At 43.0% G+C, this 24,339-nt stretch overlaps 1 protein-coding gene across 5 annotated transcripts in view; it reads left to right on the forward strand.

The window, feature by feature from the left end:
• The window catches only part of Scp2 (sterol carrier protein 2), a 91,919-nt gene that overhangs the window by 20,458 nt on the left and 47,122 nt on the right, over window positions 1-24,339 (forward strand). For all 5 annotated transcript variants that reach the window (XR_013110527.1, XR_013110528.1, XM_076934504.1 and 2 more), the window contains exons 3-6: window positions 9,341-9,412; window positions 11,173-11,304; window positions 13,759-13,823; window positions 18,630-18,756. Coding sequence is in view for 3 of the 5 variants with exons in the window: in XM_076934504.1 (XP_076790619.1) it covers window positions 9,341-9,412; window positions 11,173-11,304; window positions 13,759-13,823; window positions 18,630-18,756 (396 nt within the window). In the remaining 2 variants the exon portion in view is untranslated. The remainder of the gene's footprint in view (window positions 1-9,340; window positions 9,413-11,172; window positions 11,305-13,758; window positions 13,824-18,629; window positions 18,757-24,339) is intronic.

The following is a 24,339-nucleotide window of genomic DNA, read 5'->3' on the forward strand; positions in this document are numbered from 1 at the left end:
GTTAGCCCGCACTGCCCCAAGCAGCTCTGGTCTGCGGGTCGGGGTTCAGCAAGAGAGAGAGTAAGGACGGACATGAAGAATGGAGACCAGACAGAGTGTGATTCAATCCTGTTTATTCTTCAGTCTCTCTTCTTTCCAAGTCCCTAGTCTTGAGTTTCTAGTCCCTAGTGCCTCCAAGTTCCAAGTTTCTTCTTCCAAGTGCTAAGTGCCTAATGTCTAATTCCAAGTTGTTCCTCCAAGTGCCAGGTGCCTGATACCTAATAATCCTCTTCCAAGTTCTCTAGTCCAAGTGTCTTCTTCCTCAATGCCTAATTCCTACTCCAAGTTGTACTCCAAGTTGTACTCTCTAACCTAATTCCTAGTTCCATGTTGTACTCCACTTTTCTGTCTGCCTCTCGCCTTTTATATGTCTCACTTCTAAGCCACGCCCTTAAGTCACACCCTTAGGTCTTATCTCTAAATCGGATCTCTAAGTCACGCCCTTAAGTCTCGGCTCTAAATCACAGCTTTAAGTCTCACACACCCAAGGGAAGATCCTGGGTATCTAAAACAAGATGTTATCAGAGTGTGCTCAGCTGTTGTAGGCTAATGTAATCAAATCCCTTGTCAGGGTATATGGCTCAAGATGGCTGCAAGGGTGATAGCCGCCTTCTGTTGGCTCCCCACACTAGGGGTTGTTTCAGAACAGAATATTCGGCCCCAGTATCTATCAAAAAGTTCATGGGGGTCCCCTCCACTTCAAGAGTTACCCTAGGCTCAGGGAGGGGGCCAAGCCCCATCTCCCCTAATCATCATCTTCTAAGGCCAGCACCTTAGGTGCTCGGGTCTTTTTCTTTGGGCAATCTCGAGCCCAATGTCCTTTTTCCTTACAATAAGCACATTGATCTTTGTCTAGCAGTTGTCTTCTCCCTGGACCAGGGGGCCTCGGGTTGCCCAGGTGCCCTACCTGTCTTTGCCCTATTTCTCCCTTGGGATCTCCAACTACAGCTCCCATATTCTAGTTAAATTCTTCTGTCAGCAATCTCGCTGGTCTTCCCTCTCTTCTCTTTCTTTCTTCTCCCTCTCTCTTCTCTCCTCCTCCATCTCCCTCTTGTGGTAGACCTTTTCAGCTTCCTTAATCAAGTTCTGCAAGGTCAAGTCCTGCAGTCCTTCAATATGCTGCAGCTTTTTCTTAATATCTGAGGCTGACTGCCCTATAAATGCCATGGCCACTGAGGCATGCTGGCCTTCAGATGTTGGATCAAACAGGGTATACCTCCTGTAGGCTTCCATCAATCTTTCTAGAAAAACTGAAGGTGGTTCTTCAGGGACCTGCAGAACCTCTCTTACCTTGGCCAAATTGGTGGGGCGTCTGGCAGCCCCCCAGAGACCCGCTACTAGAGCCCGGCGGTAGATGGCAAGCCTCTCCCTACCTTTGGCTATGTTAAAATCCCAGTTAGGTCGATTCAAGGGAAATCCCGTGTCTATATCATCAGGGAGGTTGGTGGGAACCTGGCATGTCCTTTCGGGCCTCCAGCAGGATCCGCTCCGTTCCTCTGTAGTAAAAAATACTTGGAGAAGTTGTTGGCAGTTGTCCCATGTAGGCTGGTGAGAAAACATCAGGGACTCAATTAACCCAGTCAATCCTGCAGGACTTTCTGAAAAAGAAGGATGATTAGCCTTCCAATTGTATAGATCGGACAAGGAGAATGGCCAGTATTGTAATGGCTGCAGGGGTGGCGGAACATTCTTGTCCACTGGAGGGGGTGGAGGAGGACCAAAAGCTCAGAGGGGAAGGGCAGTTGTGGAGTCAGGTCCCTTGGGGCTCTGTCTACTGCGTTCCTGCAGTAGGTCCCTGGAACAGATGCGGCAGGTGCCCCGGTTCAAGCATTGGAGCTGGGGCTGGATGAGGGGCCGGGGCCGGCGTTGGCATCGGCACAGGCAAGGGCTGAAGATAAGGTGGTGGAGGTGGCTCAGGCCATTCGGGAGGCTCCTGGATCTCAGGGTAGATCTTTGGTGGAGCGGACGGCTTCGCGTCAGGAGGCGAAGCCGCTTTTGGTTTTACTTCAGGACTTTGCAAAGACAAGACTCGGGAGCTTGGTTTCCTTTTAGAAATAAAGTTTCACCCAAGATGGAGGGTTCTGGATGAGGTCTTGCCACACCATGGTGTAAGGTTGTTGGTCTGGATGGCTGCCAGGACCCTCCTGAAAAATAATAGCTTTGACTTCAAAAATTATAGCCAAATCAAAAGTCCCCTTGGGCAGCCAACCCACGTTGAAGGTTGGCCACACCGAGGTGCAAAAAGTCTGCCATGGTTGTTTCTTTACTTCAACAGACAAATTATGAGCTCTAGTCCTAACTTCAGTCCAATGATCAAGTGTCAAAGACAGGGGGGTCATCACAGTCTGTCCCATGTCCACCAAATAAGACACGCAAAGACACAAAAGACAAGGAACAGACAAACACTGGTTCTGGTTCGCCAAAAGCCCGAACCCCAGAAACAAGTAACAGATTCAGGCAGCAGAGGGGACAGCCGTGGCTCCTCCAGCAAGAGAACCACCGCTTCCACCTCCACTCCCAGATGGGACTCTTCTAAGCGTCCTTGGCATCCATCTCCTCCCGGGACGTCTCCCAGGGTGAGGCAGGGGCAAGTCCACTGCAGCCACGCCTGCCGGAACCGAAAGTACACAAAATGACCAGCACAAACAAAGAAAAGGCCCAACAGATGAAAAAGACTGTAATTGTACCTTTTCTGGTGCTATTTGTAATCCTGCAGTCTGTAAAGCTGTTCTAAGGTCATCAAAGGCAAGACCTTCCATTGATATCTCTTCATAGGTTCTCTAAAATTTATAGCGGGAACACTGAAAGCAAAGCGCTTTCTGTTGTTAGGATGCAATGGGATAGTAAAAAGACAGTCTTTTAAATCTATGACTATTTTATAATAGCCTAAAGGTATGGCCACCAGTGTGGGCAGCCCAGGTTGTAAAGCTCCTATCCTAATCATGGTTGCATTAACAGCCCTCAGGTCTTGCAACAGTCTCCACTTTCTTGACTTTTTCCTAATGACAAATATTGGGGTCTTCCAGGGAGAGCTACTTTCCTCTAAATGTCCTGCCTGTAATTGCTCCTGCACTAGCAATATTGAGCAGCTTGTAATTTTTCGGTGGTTAGGGACCACTGATCCACCCAGATGGGTGAGTCCCCCTTCCAGGTGATGGGATCCGTACAACACCCTGGGGGTGCAGCTGAATCAGTAGCCCCATCAAAAATACCCGAAGCCTCTTCTTCCAGTGTTACCATGGACCTCAACAGGATCAGTAATCTCTTCTTCACTTTTTCCTAATCCTTTCCCTGGGGAAAATCTAGAGTTTACCATTTGAGCCATGATTACTTCATTAGGGCTGCACATAATCAATCCCAACTGGGATAACAGATCTCTGCCCCAGAGATTAATGGGGAGGCCCAGGATGACATAGGGCTGTATATTCCTTGTATTTCCTTCTTTATCTTTCCACATCAGTACCTTAGAGCTCTTGTGGATTTTGACTTTGGCCAATACCCCTTAGATTGGTTAAGGTTGGGGTCAGAGGCCAGGTGGCAGGCCAATCACTTTGTTTTAGGATAGTCACATCAGCTCCTGTGTTAGCCAAGCCTTAGAATGCCTTTCCATCCAGCCATAGTGTCATCATTGGTTTTTGTTTAACTATAGGCTGTACCCAGTATGCATCAGAGGAACCAAAGCCTTGATCCCCTCTCTTAGGACTCTTATATTTGTGATTAGTAGGGAACAATGGAAGTAACAATAGTTGAGCTATCCTCCTTCCTGTAGGAATGGTGACTATATTCTGAATTGCCTGTGCCATTACCTTAATCTCACCTTGATAATCATTGTCTATAACTCCAGGAAAAATTTGTAGTCCCTGCATAGTAGTACTGCTTCTTCCCACTATCAGGCCAAACACATTTGGATAGAGCAGTCCAAACACTCCAGTGGGTAAAGCCTGAGGTCCCATTTCTGGAGTTAATACTGTGTGGGTGGCAGAACTGAGGTCTAGTCCTGTGCTTCCTGGTGTTGCTCGACTAAGTTCTGAAAGGGATTGTTGTTTGCTGCTATAAAACTGACTGCTCCATAAGCCTGTTTTGGCTTGTGTTGGTTTGGGGCCTGGAGCTGGCCTCTGTTTCCATTCCCTGATTATGGGAAAGGGTATTTCCTTGGGAATCTCTTTTGGACCTACATTCGCTAGCCCAATGCCTTCCACGTTTGCAAAGTGGGCAGAGCCCAGGTGGTTTTCTGGGCTGTCTGTGCGTTAACTCATTTTCTTCCTTGCAATCTCTTGCAAAGTGTCTAGGCTTGCCACATTTAAAGCAGGCCTTTTTGTCTCTACTTGCCAAAAAAAAAAAAAAAAAAAAAATCTCTTACTGGTTGTCCTTGCATGGCAGCCACCATAGCTAAGCCCTGTTGGTAGGAGGGACCTATGTCAGAACAGAGTCTGATATACCCTGTAAGGTCTGTCTTTTTCCTGTAGGGTCTAATGGCCACTTGGCAGGCAGAATGGGCATTTTCATATGCAAGCTGTTTCACATAATCTACACCTGTCTCTTCATTACCAAAAATCCTCCCTGCTGTTGTCATTAATAGATGAACAAAATCAGAAAATTGTTCATCAGGTCCTTGTCTGACTGCTGTTAAGGATGCACCAGGGTCTCCCTTTGCTGGGAGTTTGTGCCAAGCCTTTATGGCTGCATTTTGAATTTGAGCAAATAAGCCTGGGTCATTGTGCATCTGGTTATCACTAGAAGCAAATTGCCCTTCTCCTACTAAAGCATCAAAGTTGCCTGCCTGAATGTTTCTCCTAGCTGTCTCTTTACAATTCTCATGATACTCTGATTTCCAAATAAGATAGTCACCATTGCTAAGAACTGCTCTCACTAACATATTCCAATCTCCAGGCGTCAGCCACTCCTCTGCAGCAGACTCTAACATTGCAAGAGTAAAGGGAGCAGTGGCATCGTATTGTGTTACTGCATTTTTTAATTCTTTAATAATTTGAAAATTAAACCCTGTGTGATGTCTCCAAGCAACCCCTTGAGCATCTCTAGTCTCTGATACAGGGAAAGCCTCAGCCTCTCCCTCCTCTGTGTGATCTGTGGCTAAACTAAAGCTAGATGATAGGGGCTGCCTTTGGACTCTGGGTTGAGGAACACAAAGAGTCGGGGGATTTTCCTTGTCCTCTCGAGACCTCTTTTCTGTCTTTAGTTTTTGTAGTTGATTAATTAAGTCCTGATACTCTTTTTCTAACTCTATTAGTTGTTTAAGAAAAGATATTTTTTCCTGTAACTCCCTTCTGGGATCTATAACCACCATCTCCATAGTGGGAGCATCTGGAGGCGGAGGTGCATAGGGAAGGGGTCTTTGGGAAGAGGGCCATTCAGGGTCCTAATGTTCGGCTGCCTCTTCCTCTAGGTCAGCACAATCTGGCTCTGACAAATCGTCATCAACCTTTGGTTGTATTTTAGATTCTAATTTCGGATAAATACATTTCTTTTTATTTTGAACATGAAGGACATCATTCAGGCAATGAAGCAAAAGCAGACAATTAACATACGTGAGCAGTAAACAGCAAAACAAAAACAGAGAGTTAAATTCAGGCTGATTTATTTCTTGCCCCATTTTCATTATCATGACTTACCTTTCTCAACTTGGCAGATTCCCACAGTGATCACCTTTGCTTCACTTCTGAATTTTCGGCAGATCCTTCTTTCAGTAATGTCCCTCACTGGGTTTCTTGTTCTTGCTGCCCCACATTGGGCGCCAAAGTGTTGGGGACCTCACTGCCAAATGTTGGAACCCACACTGCCAAACGCTTGGGGGCCAAAATGTTAGAGCCTGCACTGCCCCAAGCTTGGGGGCTAAATTGTCCCTGCTCATACTGCTGCTCCAGTCCGTGGGTCAGGGTTCAGCAAGAGAGAGAGAAAGTGAGGACGAACATGAAGAATGGAGACCAGACAGAATGTGATTCAGTCCTGTTTATTCTCATGTATCTCTCTCCTCTAGTCTCTCTTCTTCTCTCTTTCCAAGTCCCAAGTACCTTTCTTCTGTCTGCCTCTCGCTTTTTATAAGTCTCACTTCTTAAGTCATGCCTTTAAGTCACACCTTTAAATCTGGTCTTTAAGTTACACACTCAAGGGAAAATCCTGGGTATATAAAACAGAATGTTATCAGAGTGTGCTTAGCTGTTGTAGGCTGTTGAAAACAAGTCTCTTGTCAGGATATATGGCTCAAGATGGCTGCAAGGATGATAGCCACTTTCTGTCGGCTCCCCACAATTATAGCTTCAGTTGTAGTTGATTTGGCAGAACACCAGAAACACCTGCATCTCTATTTGGAGACCTTAGGAGCTCCTCATTCCTTGAGAAGTTTCTAGACACCATCTTTCTAGGGAGCCTCTGCCAGCTCTTGCGAGCTTATTGCCAAGCAACCAGAGGAGTTTCTGTGGTTAGTCCCTGGATGGTTGTGCTTATTTCCATGATGACCCTGTGTGCCCAAGTGCAAAATGTAGATGTTGCATCAACTCATTAATACAGTGAATCAGGACAGCTTATAACCCCAGCCTCCAGAAGGAAGAGCCATGAGAGATTTGATTAACTGCTCTTGGTTCTGAGACAGATAATATTTACTTCTTTAATATTTGTTTTCTGTGTTGATAGCACTCTTTTGATTGGTGTCTTCTGCCTTTCTCTGAAATGGGAGCTGCTTTCATTGGTTTTCTGGTGTTAATTTTTTTTCTCCTCCTCTTCTCCCTCTTCCTCCCCTTCTATTTCTTCCTCCACCTCCCTCCTCCTCCTTTCTTGTTTTTGGTTGTTGTTGAGTTTTTGAGTCTCAAATTCCACTGCCCTGGCTGTCCTGGAACTTGCTGTGTAGACCAGGCTGGTCTTGAATTTACAGACCAGCCTGCCTGTGCCTTGTGATTAAAGCTGGAATGTGGAGGCAGAAACATCAGGAGATCACACCACCTTTGTCCATATGTGTTCCCAGCCCAAAATAACAACACACAAAGAAAAACTATCGTTTCTTTAGTAACACATGAATATAATATTTTGAGTATAAGCCTGTTGTGCTGAGATGAAGTTATGAAGTTTGAATTATCCATGCAGACTAGCTAGTAATATGAAATCCATGACTGCCCAGCTTCCTGTTTTCTTTTCTTTCTTTTTTTCTTTCTTTTCTTTTCTTTCTTTTCTTTTTTTCTTTTTTCTTTTTTCTTTTTTTTTTTTTTTTTGATTTTGGTTTTTGAGACAGGGTTTCTCTGTGTAGTCTAGGCTGTCCTGGAACTCACTTTGTAGTCTGGCTACGAACTCACGGAGATCTGCTTGCCTCTGCCTGGGGTTAAAGGTATGTGCTGCCACCACCTGACTTTTCTTTCTTTTCTTTGTTTGTTTGTTTTTTCCTTTCTTTCCTTAATATATTGTACTATGGATTGAACCATTGGACCCAGGGTGGCGTGCATTCTATCTCTGAGTTTTAGCCTTAGTCCCTAGCTTATTTGTTAATCTAAACTTTACACAAGCAACATTTTTGTAGACCACACTGGCCTTGAACCCCTTCTTTGTATCCTATTTTTAAAACTAATTTTATTATGAGGCATTTCATGCCTTATTTAGAGTTACTTAGGAAAATTTAATTTTTATACCAACATTTTATGCTATTATGTTTTTGGAGACTTGTGTTCCTAAGTTCTTTGTATTTCAGAATAACTTAGGTGACCATATTGGTAAAGAAATATTTGATCTTCCCTTTTAATTTTTTTAAAATTTTTTCTTTTTTTTTCAAGATTTATTTATTTTATGTATGTGAGTGCACTGTCGCAGTCTTCAGACACATCAGAAGAGGGCATCAGATCTCATTATAGATGGTTGTAAGCCACCATGTGGTTGCTGGGAATTGAACTTAGGACCTCTGGAAGAGCAGACCATGCTCTTAACCACTGAGCCATCTCAGTAGCCCAAATATTTGTTTATTTATTTATTATATTCATATGAGTACATTGCCACTGTCTTCAGACACACCAGAAGAGGGCATCGTGTTTTATTACACATGGTTGTGAGCCACCATATGGTTGCTGGAAATTGAACTCAGGACCTCTGGAAGAGCAGTCAGTGCTCTTAACCGCTGAGCCATCTCTCCAGCCCCCTCTTTTTTTTTTTTTTTTTAAGTTTTGAAGATAGAGTCTAGCAGTCTGATCACTGGAATAATGACTATGAACATTTTTTAAAGACTTTTGACAAATTTATATTTGGAATATTACTGACAGAATATGAGACTGCTCCTTTTGTGTGTGTGTTTGTTTTATGTGTCTTAAGTTGGCCTCAAACGTACTGTATAGCTGAGGATGGCCCTAAACTTTTGGTTATCTTTCCTTCGCTTCCCTGGGTATTGGGATTACAGGAATATGTAGCCGCACCTAGTTTATTGGTCACTGAGGATCAAATCCAGGGCCTGGTACATGCTGGTTTTATATCCCAGCTTCCAAAGCTCTGTTTCTTGTTCCACAGGCAGGATGGCCAATTGATCCTAGCTTTATGAAATGGGCTCATCAGTTTTTTGGTTTTTTGAGACAGGGTCTCTACTATTGAAGCTTTGGCTTCCCTGGAACCCACTCTGTAGACCAGGCTGACCTTGACCTCCCAGAGATCCACCTGCCTCTAGCTCCCAAGTTCTGGGATTAAAGAAGTGGAGCAGTAATGTCCCACACTCCCTAACTTTCTCCAGCGAGGACATTCTTTCTCATTTTGCTCACTTACATGTGTGGGGATGCGGAGATGGAAGAGACAAGGACGTTGTTATTAAGGAGACTTAAGAGCTGCGTGTGGTGGCTCGCACATATAATCCCAGTGTTTCGGAGGCTGAGGCAGGATTGCCGCGAGTTCAGTGCCAGTGTGGGCTACATAGTAGTTTATAGGCCAGCCCTAAGTCTATCTTAAGAAAATGACATCAACACTAAGAAGCCCAAGTAACTAGCCGGCAGAAAGGCAGCTTAAAGACTTGGTTAGGCACCAGGATGTAGCTCAGTGGTAGGGTTGCTTAGATCCTGTCACTCTGAGTTTAGTACCCCTCCCCCCCACTACATAAAGTGGGTGTGGCAGTCTTCACCTGTGATGAGAAGGAAGACAGGGAACCGTGAAGTAGTGATGGCTTAGAGGAAGAAGGGGAGAGCCACGATGATTTGGGGGCCACTTTGTCCTTGAACAGAAGAAGCGATGAAAAAGTAAATAGAATCTGAGGAAACTCTAAACAAAATTTCCACTCCCTTGAAGCCACCTTTGTCAAGTGCTTTTTGATGAGCTCAGTTTGTTTTCACAGGCCGGAAGGCACTGGCAGATGCACAGATCCCGTATTCCGCAGTGGAGCAGGCATGTGTCGGCTACGTGTACGGTATGTAGTCAACAGAACACTCTAACACTGTGCAGGTAAAGTCTAGCAGCAATTGCATAAGCAAATGTCAACCCTCAGAACAGAACCCAAAGGTTACCTTTGTGTGTTGGCTTGGTGTAGTTGTTCTTGCCATTGTGGTATTATCAAAGCAGGAGACAAATTAAAATCATGTTTTTGGGAGTTGGTAATATGGCTCAGTTGGTAAAAGCTTTTTCACAGCACTTAAAAAAAACATTTTTTTTTAGGGGCTGGAGAGATGGCTCAGCAGTTAAGAACACTGACTACTCTTCCAAAGGTCCTAAGTTCAATTCCCAGCAACCACATGGTGGCTCACAGCCATCTGTAATGGGGTCTGATGCCCTCTTCCAGTGTGTCTGAAGAGAGCAATGATGTACTCATATACATTAAATAAATAAATAAATAAATAAATAATTTAAAACAAAGGAAATAAAGGGGGGGGGGGCTGGAGAGGTAGCCCAGAGTTTAAGAGCACTGACTGCTCTTCCAGAGGTCCTCAGTTCAATCCCCAGCAACCACATGGTGGCTCACAACCATCTGTAATGGGATCTGATGCCCTCTTCTGGTGTGTCTGAAAGAGTGACAGTGTACTCATATACATACATACATACATACATACATACATACATACATACATAACATACATACAATCTTTAAAAAAAAAAAAAACAAAAGAATAGCCTTGAGCCTCTGATCCTGTTGTCTCTGCCTACTGAGAGATGGGATAATGGCGATGTAACACCATACCTGATTTATGCAGTGCTGGGGATTGAAGCGCTCTTCTAACTGAGCTATATCCTTAGCTCCAAAGGTTCCTGTAGTTTTGTTGGCTAGTTTCCCATTGTTGTCATGGTGGTTTCTAACCTGCAGACTTCAGCAGTCCTTCCACTTTAGCTCCCAGGTGGCTGAGACTTACAATCCGTGCTACGATACCTGGTTTAAATTGTGGAGTGTTTATGTGAAAAGTAAACAATGGCCTTTAATCATTTGTGATGGCCTTTAACAATTTATATGTGAGCATCAAGTGTCCGTGAGCCATCATTTTCTGTATCACACAACTCTGCAGGAGTGACTCATTCGCTATTACCTGCCTGCCGTTTATTTCCTTTTCCACCTTTATCGCATGTAAAGGAAGTGTAAGGTGTAAGGCTGTGCTCAGGGACACAGTATAGCAAATTCTGATCCTGGCTGAGACAGGAGGAGGCAGGGATAGGAAGACATCAGAAGTGCATGCTTTACTGCCCCATGAGATGTCCAGGTCTTTAATCTGAGCTCTCAGGAAGCTATGGCAGGAGGACTGCTATGAGTACCAGGCCATCCTGAGCTACATGAAACCCTTTCTCAAAAGAGAAAGAAAGAAAGGAAGGAAGGAAGGAAGGAAGGAAGGAAGGAAGGAAGGAAGGAAAGAAAGAAAGAAAGAAAAGAGAAAGAAAGGGAGAAAGAAAGGAAGGAAGGAAGGAAGAAAGGAAGAAAGGGAGAAAGAAAGAGAGAAAGAAAGGAGGAGAGAGAGAGAAAGAAAGAGAAAGAAAGTGCACATAAACTTTTGTTGTGACTGCTTTTCTACTTGCACAATGGAGACAGTGCTGTGGCTGTTTCTGACTCAGAGGTTACAGTGCATCACTGTCACCTGCATAGGACACTAGGGCAAGCTGTAATAGTGAAAGAAATATAACATGGGTGTGCTGCACTGCAGCTCTTGGACTTTTCCGCCATGGGTGTTAAGGTTTTATGTTTCTCTGTAGGTGACTCCACCTGTGGGCAGAGGGCCATCTATCACAGTTTGGGACTGACTGGCATTCCTATAATTAATGTCAACAATAACTGTTCTAGTGGTTCGACTGCTTTGTTTATGGCCCAGCAACTGATTCAAGGAGGTAAGGTGTGCTTGTTCATTATTATTTCTTAATGTCTTATTATTACTTATAGATGTGGGTGTTTTCCCTGCATCTATGCCTGTGTACCACATGCTGTGACCACAGAGCCAGAAGAGGGCATTGGATCTCCTGAGACTGGAGTTACAGATGGTTGTGAGCGATCATGTAGGTGCTGGGAATTGAACCTGGGTCCTCTGGAAGAGCAACCAGTGTCCTTAACCACTAAGTTTTCTCTCCAGTCTTTCATGCTTATTATTGCTCTAATGTTCTTTAAAAAATTTTTTTAAAACTATCTATCTGTCTATCTATCTATCTATCTATATATCTATCTCTGTCTGTCTATCTTCCTTCCTATCTATCTATTTATTTGGTTGGTTCTCTTCTTTCACTATGTGGTTCCTGGGGATTGGACTCAGATTGTCAGGCTTGGTGGCAAGCACCTTTACCTGCAGAGACATCTTGTTGGTCCTTGTCATGTTCTTAAATAAATACGGGCTTACTGTTCCCTTTTAATCACTTCTCTGTGTTACCACCAGAGAGATTGATTTATAACAGATTACCACATATAATGTATTGCTTTAAAAAAAACTTTTATTATTTGTTTTTGTTGTATTGACAATGAAACCAAGGGCCCTGAGGATGCCAGGAAAACACTGTACCACACAGCAGTATCCCCACTGCTTGAGGATGCTAGGCACTCAGCAGGGACCCCACTGCCTCCAAGGCTTTACTGAAATAAAGTTCCCAGTCATAGAGTTTGCCCTGACGAGCTGAAGTTGTAAAGTGCAGCCATCATCGTTGTGGATTTTAGAATATTTTATCAACCATAGTGAAAACCTTGTTTCAATGGGTAAGATCATAAGCTCCAGAAAGCCATCAGCAGTCTCCTGCCTCACCCACATTCTGGTCCTCACTACTGCTGCTTTGCTGTGAGCTCATCTGCTCCCTCGGTGGCTTCCTATGATGCACCACGTGACACGTGGCCTTTGTCACTTCTTCCAATAAGTTTATTGTTTAAAAGTTCATTCTTTTTTTCTTTTTCCGAGACAGGGTTTCTCTGTGTAGCCCTGGCTGTCCTGGAACTCACTCTGTAGACCAGGCTGGCCTCGAACTCAGAAATCCACCTGCCTCTGCCTCCCAAGTGCTGGGATTAAAGGCGTGTGCCACCACTGCCTGGCTCTTTCTTTCTTTCTTTCTTTCTTTCTTTCTTTCTTTCTTTCTTTTTTTTTTTTTTAAAAAAAAAAGACTTTTTAATTTATTTTATGTACACCATTGCTCTCTTCAGACACACCAGAAGAGGGTGTCAGGCTCCATTGCAGATGGTTGTGAACCACCATGTGGTTGCTGGGAATTGAACTGAGGACCTCTGGAAGAGCAATTAGTGCTCTTAACCACTGAGCCATCTCTCCAGCCCTAAATGTCTCAGTGTTCTATTCCTGTTTATGGCCACATAACATTCTATTCATGGCTAAGTTGTATTTTGTCTGCATGCTCATTATTTGATGGACATTGTTCTTTCTTTCTTTCTTTCTTTCTTTCTTTCTTTCTTTCTTTCTTTCTTTCTTTCTTTCTTCTGTTACCAGTAATGCTGCCATAAGGATTTGTGCATAGAGTTATTTTCTGATGGTCAAATATTTTCATATGTGTATATGTCTATATTTATATCTATACAAAGTATATATTCATATATATATATCATAGTCTCTATTTCCAAATTCACTGGGTCTGTTATTGGGGCTTCTTCTAGTCTACTCATTTGATAAATTTTGGAGATTGTAATCTTAAAGCTTAAGCTGGTACCCTTCAACCTCTTGGAGCTTTATCATCTTATTGTTTGATAAAATTGATGCCCCTCCTTTTTCCTCCCTCCCTCCCTCCCTCCCTCCCTCTCTCCCTCCTTCCCTACCTTCCTCTCTCCAGCTTTCCCTCCCTCCTTCCCTCCATTCCTCCCTTCCTCCTTCCACTCCTTCCTTCACTCCTCCCTCCCGCCACTATTTCTTCCCTCCCTCCCCCTCCCTCCCCCCTCACTTCCCCCCTCCTTCCTGCCCTCTTTATGCTGGTGATGGAGCTCAGACCTCCCAGCCTGCTGCCACATGCTGGTTGCCACTGAACTGCGTCTTCCAGCAGGTTTTTTTTTTTTTAAATATTTATTTGTTATTTATATGAGCACACTGTAGCTGTCTTAAGACCCATCAGAAAAGGCCATCAGATCCCATTACAGATGGCTGTGAGTCACCATGTGGTTGGTGGAAATTGAACTCAGAACCTCTGGAAGAGCAGTCAGTGCTCTTAACCTCTGCGCCTTCTCTCCAGCCCAGTTCTTTCTTTTTTTAAAAGAAAATTTTTGATAGTATAATTAAAAATATTTTTAAAAATTATATTAACTTAAAATTTTAATAGTATTTTGTTGGGTACCTGGAAATTAAAATTTTTGAAATAATTACATTTTTTAAGGTATAGCACATTGTGTGTTGGCTCTTGGGTTTGAGAAGATGGAGAAGGGACCCCTTGGAGGAAAAGTGAGTAATTTATAGTTATTTTGGAATTGTTTTAACATTATGAGAAAACTGTCCATCTGACCATCATAGAGTCGGTTAGTAAGCAACATAAAATTTGATTTGATGTTTAAAAATACATATATTTTAAGATTTATATACTTTTATTTCTTTGTGTACGTGTGCATGCTTCTGTTTTTGTGTGTGCTTGTATACTACATGTGTTTGGGTCCCTCAGAGGCCATAAGACAGTATGAAATCCCCTGGATTTAGAGTTATTTGGCCTCACAATGTGGCAGGTAACAGAATTTGAGTTCTCCAGAAGAGTAGCAAGTGCTCTAAACTGCTGCGCCATCTCTCCAGCTCGTGATTTGACATTTTATTTTATTATCACAGGGTCTCCTGAAGCCCAGACTAGCCTCAGACTCACTTTGTAGTTGGGGATGATCTTGAACTTCTGACTCTCTTCTCTCCAGGCAGGTTCCTTGTTACTTTAACAAAAACAACTTGCTGTTTTGTGTCTGGCCCTTATGTGGGTCTCTGACTGAGGGTCAGCCTCCTGTCTGGCCTCCATTCTGTTTTCTGTTTGTCTGATTTATCTCCTTCAGGTCACACAGCACTGCTTTCCACTCATTAGGTATGCTCTGCACAAAAGCAACAGTTCCTTCTCACAGAAGCAAGAGTTACTCTTTTGAGCAGGAAGGAGAGCCTGTTGGTGTGCTGGCTCAGTGGGCTGCCAAGCCTGCTGATCTGAGGGCAATCTTATGGTAAGAAAGAACTGATTCCTGCAAGTTGTCATCTGTGCCCTGGTTTGCTCATGCACTCACCCCCACCCCACACACCAAGTAAATATGCTTTGCCTTTTTTTTTTTTTCCTTGAGGCAGGGTTTCTCTGTATAGCCTTGGCTGTCCTGGAACTCACTCTGTAGACCAGGCTGGCCTCGAACTCAGAAATCCACCTGCCTCTGCCTCCCAAGTGCTGGGATTAAAGGCGTGTGCCACCACTGCCCGGCGGTAAATATGCTTTTAAGGAATGCTTGCTTCACTGAGAGAACTAGTTGTAGCAGCTGGAACTTGCAGGGGTCCACTGGCATATCTTACTATTGAGTACAACTGAATTTTAAATTTAACTTTAATTAATTTAAGGTTAAATTAATACTGTTTCATTATTGAAAAACTTTTGAGTGTGTTTGGAATAACTTGGGCCTGTAAATATATTTGTTTGTTTATTTATTTATTTTTAAAGATACACACACACACACACACACACACACACACACTATCACTGTCTTCAGACACACCAGAAGAGGGCATAGGATCCCTTTACAGATGGGATCCCTTTACCACATGGTTGTGAGCCACCATGTGGTTGCTTGGGAATTGAACTCAGGACCTGTGGTAGAGCAGTCAGTGCTCTTAATCACTGAGCCATCTCTCCAGCCCCTGTAAATCTATTTTTATAACTATGATTTTATGAAATATAAATGTAATGAGCATGAAATAATCCCAGTGAAAATTGATTTATAAATTGGGATATGTCATAGGTATATAAGATACACAGTATTTCAAAGACTTAATTTGATAAAAGAATATAGCTCACGAGGCAGAGGCAGGTGGATCTCTGTGAGTTTGAAGCCAGCCTAATCTACACAGTGATTTCCAGGACAGCCAGGGCTCACCCTGCCTGAAAAAAGTAAAATATCTCTCATCCTTATATTGATTACTTGTTGAAATGAATGCTGATACATTTTTTTAAATAAACAAGATATATTCAAGTTTTCCAAAATTATATTTGTGTGGGTGGGAGAGAGTATATTTTTGGGATGGGTGCTCAGAGGTCAGCGGCTATGGTGGCATTCCTTGCAGGAATCACTTCCCTCCTTCCACTATGAGGTTCCCAGGAATCAAACTCAGATAACAAGTGCCTTTACTCCCCTGCACCTGAACCATCTCATCAGCCCCTTCAAGGTTTAATTGGAGTTTTTAGGTAAAAGCCTAGGCTCCTCCAACTCCAGGGGTCTAGGCTTGGTGATGTACCCTACATATGCCACTTAAACAGATGAGTAATGACATAAAGTGGAGAGATTTATTCAACAAGGCCATACCAGGACAAGGAAGAGATCAAAAGATTCAGGCTCCTCAAGTCCATCTTCAGGGTGCTGCCAGGATTCTTAGTTTTAAACAGAGGGCAAGAGGTTTGCATAAGTAAGCAGTTCTGGAGGATGTGATCCTGTCCATCACCTGTCCTGCAACGTGGTCCCAAGGTGCTTCAGTAACATCCTTTAAATATTTTTGTTAGTGTATGGGAGTGTGTGTGTGTGGTGTGTGACGCATGTGTGGGAGGGTGGGTGTGCACATGCCATGCTTTAGGTTTGGAGGTTAGACTATCAGGCATTGGGTCTCTCCTTCCCAGGTGGGTTCTGGGGATTGAACTAGGACACTATGACACTATGTTATCCTCATCCGGCTTAGCTCTGCATCTGAAATTCCCAGTTACACTCCTGCTTTGGATGTCTGTTCTCATTGCCCCATCTGCCCAAACTGTTTTTTCTTTAGCCCTTCACAGCCCCACCTAAGCCTCTGACTGTTGTCATAAGCTCTGGTTTCCCACTCAGTTTTTATCCTTATAACATCTACTTTGGGTTTATAGAATCATATTTGCATATTGATTGAATCTCATCATTTGTCCCTTTCTCCCCAATCCAAATGCCCAATGAACAGAATCTTAGGCTGGCACATTCTCGCCTTTATTCTCTGCATTCAGTTACTGCTAAATAGGGGATAGTGAAGGTTTGGTAAACCCGTTTTTGTTTTTTGTTTGTTTGGTTGGTTTTGTTTTTTTAATTCACTGGGTAGAGAGATAGCTCATCAGTTAGGAAATACTGGCTGCTTTCCCAGAGGACCTGCATTTGATTTCCAGCATCTACATGGTGGCTCACAACCATCTGAGGTCACTAGGTGTTGGGAGCCGACTTTAGTAGAAAGTGGCTAGATCAACTTTGCAGCCATCTGGAACCATATACCCTGATGAAAGACTTGGTTGTCAAAAGCCTATAACAGCTGAAGCACACTCTGATAAATATATTGTTTATCCCACATAGCTTGTTTTGCTGTTTAGTGACCTCAGCTGTATGGTGCACGTGGTAAAGTGTTTTCACCTGTGTTCTCCTGCTTGTGTTTATAAATACCCCAGATTTCTTTTCAATAAAAAGAGACGAGAGAGAGAGAGAGAGAGAGAGAGAGAGAGAGAGAGAGAGAGAGAGAGAGAGAGAGAGACGGGAGGAGAGACAGGACGAGACTTAAGATCTGACCACACACCCTGTCTTGTCTCCATTCTTCGAGTCGCTTGCCCCTCCAGCCCCACTCTCTCTCTTGACCAGAGCACTTAGCCGAAAAATGTTGAGGCAAAGTGAGGGCCTCAACAACTAGGCACACATAAGGTACATAAACATACATGTAGCCAAAACACCCATACTTATAAAATAACAAATATCTTAAAATCCCAAGAGAAATGTTTAAATTCACACTTACTCTGTGTGTGTGTGTGTGTGTCTTCCCATGGCGTGGTATGAAAGATGAGGTCCAAGGACTATTTTCTGGGTCTGTTGTTTGATCATGTAGGCACCAGGGATTAAGCTCAGGTCATCAGCCCCTGTGGGAAGAGCCTTTACCCACTGACCCATCTCTTTGGCTGTGGAAACATCTCTTCAAAGAATTAATAAGCCAAGCACAGTGATCTCAGCACTAGGGAAGCAGAGGTAGTCAGGTCTCTATGAGTTCTAGGCCAGTCTACATAATGAGTTCCACGACAGACAGGACTATATAGAGAGTCCCTATCTCAAAAACAAAAACTGGGAGAAATAAAAAAGAAAAAAAAATCAAGTAGATATTTGTTTTAGTAATATTTAATCTAAAAATTGGGGTTTCTGTTCCGCTTTGGATCAACTCAGTTCCAGGATAAAAGACATACAGTGTTTGTGTTTATGATAAGCATTTAATACACCAGAGCTGGGCAAATATCTGTACTCCAGGTTATTAGAATCTACCTCCCCATCAATAACCCCAAGTTATAATTTGCCATGTTCCATTTGAGCTTCTCTTAACTCTGATTGGCCAGCCTTCGTGGGCCTTGTTTTCATGACTCACCTACCCCAAGGCAACCTCTTTCCTCCTCATGGTTTTTGTCTCTCCTCTCCCTTTCTTTCACCCTCAACCAGATAACTCCAAACCCACCTACTTCTAATCCCTCCAGTAATCATCTGTTGCCAATTTTATTTAACCAGTAGTTTTAAATTAAGGAACGAGGTTTGCACAACAAAAGCTTATAAACATAAGAATTCACTTGCAGGCCTAGACATCTTGGTATAGAATTTAGCAGACCACACCTCAACACACACACACACACACAAACACACACACACACACACACATAACAGACCCAACCTCTTGTAAGGAAGAGGTTCATGAAGGCCCTGCTTCTGATACTAGCATGTTGGGGATTAGATAGATGTATGTATGTATGTATGTATGTATGTATGTGTTTGTTTAGAGAGACAGGGTCCTGCGTGTCTCAATCTGGCCTCTGACTTGCTATGTAACTAAGGCTTAAGTCTTAAACTCTTGACCTTCCTGCCTCTACCTCCCAAGTGGTGGGGCCACCATACCCATATTTTCATGTTTCCTGCTACAAAGTATTTCTTGATGATTTTATTCACATTGCTCATTTTGGTATATGGTGCTCTCAGGACAGATAAACGTCTTGACAATAGTGTAAGTTGCAAGAGACATGTTTATGTCAGCTGCTCATTAAACTTTACTTTTCCCTCTAAGTTTTCAGATCGGTCCCATCCGATTGACAAACATGTTGATGTCTTAATCAATAAGTATGGATTGTCTGCCCATCCACTTGCTGCTCAGCTGTTTGGGTGTGCTGGGAAAGAACATATGGAAAAATATGGTATGTTAAATATGGTATGTTAAATATGATATGTTAAATATGGTATGTTAAAAAAACACCCTTTAGAGGAGTGGTTCTTAACCTGGGGGTCTCAGCCCCTTGGGGGTGGTCAAGCAACCTTTTCCAGGGGTCACCTAAGACTATCCTGCATGATAGATATTTATAATTCATAACAGTAGCAAAATTACAGTTATAAAGTAGCAGCAAAAATAATTTTATGCTTAGGAGTCACAATACCATGACGAACTATATTAAAGGGTCACAGCAGTAGGAAGATTGAGAATCCCTTTTTTAGAGGCTGGGCGTGATGACCCATGCTAATTCCAGCACAGAAGCATTTGGATCTCCTTGAGTTCAAGACCAACTTGGTCTATATAATGAATTCTAGGTCAGCCAAGCATGTATAGTGAGATCCTGCCTCAGAATAACAGCAAAAACCTTTCAGGCTTATTATTGCTTATGTTCATGCAATAAGAAACAGCAGGTATTTGTTAAAGACACGTGGAAGATATAGGGATATTTAAGATATAAAGTATTTTTGAAAAGATTTTTTTTTTAATGGGTGTGGTATTTTGCCTTGTATCACATGCATGCCTAGTGCCCTTGGAGGCCAGAAGAGGTCATCAGATCCTCTAGAACTGGAGTTATGAGTGATTGTCACTTACTTCATGGGTGCTGGGGATTGAACCTGGGGCTATACAAGCCCTCTACCAACTGAGCTACATTCACAGCCCCCCTCCCCTGCCTCTTTTGTAAGGATATTAACCCTGTTCATGAAGTCCTGCTCCTGATACTAGCACCTTGGGGATTAGATTCCAGGATGGGAGGGCTGGAGAGATAGCTCGGCAGTTAAGATTTCAGCCTGGGATGTTGGTCAGGACATAAGCATTCTTCTGTTCACTGCCTCCCTCCTGTAGAGGCCCCATCTCCTAGCCATTGAGGCCAGGCTTTCAACATTAGAGTTTAGGAGGGAGGGTATTAGGAATATCTTTGAGGTCCTTTGATAATGTTACAGATGAGGGCTTAATATCTCACTGGGAAGTGGAGATCCTATGAGAACAGCAGATTCCCAACCGTGAAGTCAGTAACTGTCACTGTGAAGCAAGGAGAGCCTTTTTCAGTTGTATTTATGTATTTGTGTCTATGGGTGCTGACAGGTGACTACAGGACCTTGCTCACGCTGGCTCTGCTCTTCTTCCTTTACAGCACTGGAGACTGAGTCCCCCAGCCTGGCTTTCGTCTTAACTATAATAGCAGGAAGACATGAAAGCCATGCTGATAATACCTGTTCTCCAGTTATGCTAGGCTTGCTAGTGTTGTAGGCTCAGTAGGAGGAAGTCAGACTGTCACAAGTTGCTGGTAGACAAGAAAACGGGAACCTAGCAATTTCTCTTCCATGAATACCTTCTGGGTTTACCTGCAGCATATGGAAGGTGTTTATATGTGGTTGATATCATAGCACTGTGGGTGGAAGATTGTAAGTAACCCTGATTCTTCAGTCGAGCGCTGGGTTAAGTAATCATCTTGGGTTGTTATTTTAAAAATCTACTTTGCAAATAAAGTTATAAAGACTTTTGCAACGAATTATTTGAATGTCATAAATACTTTGAAGTTTCCTCACTTTCTAGATAATGAATGTGACCAGATTACAATTTTGTTTGTGATGATGATGATGGTGGTGGTGGTGATGTGGAGGTGGGAGGGCAGCTTTTGGGAATCAGATCTCACCCACCACCTTGTCAAGGCAGGGTCTCTCTTCCTGCTTCTGCCCTGCACTGTGTACTCCAGGATAGTGGTCCTGGGGCTTGTGGATGGTTCTTCTCTCTCTGTCTCCCATCTCTCCATAGGTCCACTGTGATTACAGATATGTGCTGCTGCATCTAGATTTTTAACTAGGTCCTGCACATCAAACTCAGGTCGGGAGCCTTGTGTAGCAATGTCTTGTCCCCACTGAGCCATCTCCCTGGCCCAATTGCTTAAACATTGAAACTGTTCATGGTTCTCAGTTGGGAGGATAGTATGACTCACTTTTAGACTTATGAAGAGCTGTTGCTCTGGTGGTTTTTCCTTTCTCTTTCTTCCTCCCTCCCTCCCTCCCTCCCTCCCTTCTTTCTTCCTTCCTTCTTCCTTCCTTTCTTTCTCTCTTTCTTTCCTTATTTTGGGGGCAAGAGTTTCTCTGCACACAGTAACTTGCTCTGTAGGCCAGGCTGGCCTCAAACCTGCAGAGCTCTGCCTACCTCTGCTCCCTGCTAGGTTTAAAGGCTCGAGCCACAACCACTGTCGGTTTTCACATTTGTTTTGAAATAATTTCAGACTTCATGACAATGTTGCATGAAACATTCCTAATGCCTTTATCTCTAGATCATTTATATTTTGCTTTGCTTTTTTTTTTTTTTGGTGTCTTTCTCTATATTATTGTATAACTTAAAAATTTAAGAGCAGGCCCAGAGTAGTGGCATCCACCTTTAATCCCAGTCTGATCCGCACAGTGAGTTCCAGACTAGCTAGGGCTACATACTGTGCCTAAAAATGAGTAAGTTACAGAATTGCACAGCAAATTATAACAATCAAATTAACATAGTTCACACACACACACACACACACACACACACACACACACACATAGATATATATGTCAAATCCAATCAAATGTAATAATCAAAATCAAGAAATTAATATCAAATCAAGTATGGTGATGTGTGTGCCTGAGCTGTTGCTGGGGACTTGCTTGAGTCCAGACCTCCCAAGGCAGTCCAGATACCATACATAGCAAGACCTCAAGCTCTCCCTGCTTCAAGAAAAAAATAACTTAATGTTGACATGATATGGTTACCCAACCTTTACACCTGATTCTAGCTTCATTAATCGTCTCATAAATAATCCCCCTTTTGTCTTAAAAGCCTTTCATAATTTTACTTGAATTTTTAAAAGAATTTTATTTTTAATGTGCATGACTATTTTGCTTGTGTGTATGTCTTTGCACCGCTTGTATAGCTGGTGTCCACAGAGACCAGAAGAGGGCAGTGGATCCCCTGAAACTGGAGTTGCAAACAGCCATGTGGGTGCTGGGAATTGAACCCAGGTCCTCTGTAGGAGGAGCCAGTGCTTTTAGCTGCTGAGCCATCTCTCCATCCCCCTACTGTTTAATTTTCAGCGTTTTGTTTGTTTGTTTTTGTTTTTCTTCAAGACAGGGCTCCTCTGTATAGCCCTGGCTGTCCTCAGACTCCGGGGTCTGCCTGCCTCTGACTCTTTCTCCTGAGTGCTAGTTTTAAAGGTGTGTGCTGCCACCGCCTGGCTTGCTTTTATTTTTTTAGAGACAGGGTCTCATGAAGCACAGACTGGCCAGAGCTCTGTATATCCAGGCTGGCCTTGAACTCCTCATCCTCCTATCCCTGGCTCTTAAGTTCCTAGATTACAGGTGTGTACCATCATGTACTGCTATAATCGATGACTCCCTCCCCTTTTTTGATTCTATTTCTTGAGTTTAGATGTTACTTTATTTAGGTCTTTAATAGTTAGTCTTCATTTGTCACATTGAAATCACACAGAAGTTTGCTCATTTCCTGTGATGCTGGGGATCCTGGGCCTGTTCGAGTCAAGCGCTCCATCGCTGGCCCTGGCCCAGAGCCCTGGGTTTTCTGTGTTTTAGTTTTATACTTGCCTCATAAAAAGATTGGTTTTCATTTTTAATACTCTGCAACCATTTATGGAACACTGGAACCTCATGCTTTTTATAGATGTGGTAGAATTCTGTGTGATGCTGTTTGAGTCAGAGTTTTGGGGGGCAAATAGAGGTAGTTGTCTGGTGATTTGTCTGTGTTCTTTCTGTTCGTCCTTTGTTCTTTCCTCTTTCCTTCTGCCATCCCCTCTTCTCTCTTTTGAGACAAGGTTAATGTAGCCCCTGACTCTTCAGTAACTGAGGATGTCCTCCCTTTGTCACCTCCTGAGTGCTGGGGTGGCAGGCTTGTGTCACCATATCCCATTTTTGCTTAGGATTGAACCCAGGGATTCCTACATGCTAGGCAAGATTCCTACCAACTGATGCACATTCTCAACCTAGTTTTCTTTATTTTTTTTTAGGTTAACTATTTTTTTAAGATTTATTTATTTTACGTATATGAGTACACTCTCTTCAGACACACAAGAAGACGACATCAGATCCCATCATAGATGGTTGTGAGCCACCATGTTGTTGCTGGGAATTGAACTCAGGACCTCTGGAAGAGCAGTCAGTGCTCTTAACCACTGAGCCATCTCTACAGCCCGAACTATTTTGTTTCTAATGGGATCAATTTTAGTCATCTCTATTTCTCCAGTAAATTATCCATTTCACATGAATTTTCAGATCAGCTTGATGATGACTCTAAAAAGTAATGTCACTGTTTATAACTAATTTTTAAAATTTATTTAGTTTCAACTTTTATTTCTAGGAGTCTTGGAAGAAGGCTCGGATAAGAACCCTTGCTGTGCAATCATGAGGAATCGAGTCAAATCACCAGTGCCCATATGCCACATACAAATACCATGCACACAAATGCACACCCATGCCCTAGTGCCCATACAGCACATACAAATATCATGTACACACATACACATACAAATAAATGGAAATTTTAAACAAGCCCTTTATTTCTATTATAGGAACATTTTCCTCTGAGTGTTCACACTTGGGGAGGGCATAGTTCTCTCCAGCGACTGTGGGCCGCCATTGGCTCCTGTCCTCTCTCCTTTACTGCTTTTCCTCTGTCTGCTCTTGTTACCCAAAAGGGTTGTGGTTGGGATTTGGCCTTTTTTTGCATTAGTCTTTTCTTTTTCTTAACTTACAGAGTTTCTGAGGTTTGGGTACTGCCGTTCTCCTGGCTTTTCTGATTATATGGTACTCTGCACTTATGCTTTTCCTTCTTGTTTTTATTATTTTTGGAGCCTATAGAGACAGATGTAGCACCTTCCCCTGGCCTTAGAAATCCTGGTTCTGGTGTATTTTTAAACTCATATGTTTTTCTAAGTTTTATATTACTTTGAATGGCTTAATAATTTTCTAGTCTAAAATTTGAAATAGTTGAATTTGTTTTTGTTTGTTGACAGGGTCTACAGTGTAGCCTGGGCTGGCCTAGAGCTCAGTGTGTAACCCAGGCTAGCTTGGGATTCATGCCGACCGACCTCTTGCTTGACTCTCCCTCTGAGTGCCGAGTTTATAGGCATGAACTATTGTGCCTTTAACTTAACTTGATAGACTCAGCAGATTTTTGTGGTTCTTATAATTAAATTCTAGGAGGTTGGAATCTTTTTATACTAAGTATATTCTTTGAACAGCCAAATCTTTTTTTAAAGAAGGGGAACATTTGAGGGGGGGATTTATGTAATTGAGGCTGACCTTGAACTCTCAATTTTCCTTTCTCCACCCACACGTGCTGGGATTACAGATATTTTCTTCTATGCCTGGCAACATCCAATAACAATTAATTGGCAGTTCAGAGTTAGTGGTCATCTAGTCTTTGGCTAGTATCAGGCTTAAGAAATACCAAGTAAGTGATCAGCAGGGTCCTTGTCTAGGAGGTGCTCTGTAGATGTGCTGGTCTATGG

The sequence above is a fragment of the Arvicanthis niloticus genome, chromosome 5 (genome assembly GCF_011762505.2).
Source record: "Arvicanthis niloticus isolate mArvNil1 chromosome 5, mArvNil1.pat.X, whole genome shotgun sequence".
Lineage (NCBI taxonomy): Eukaryota > Metazoa > Chordata > Mammalia > Rodentia > Muridae > Arvicanthis > Arvicanthis niloticus.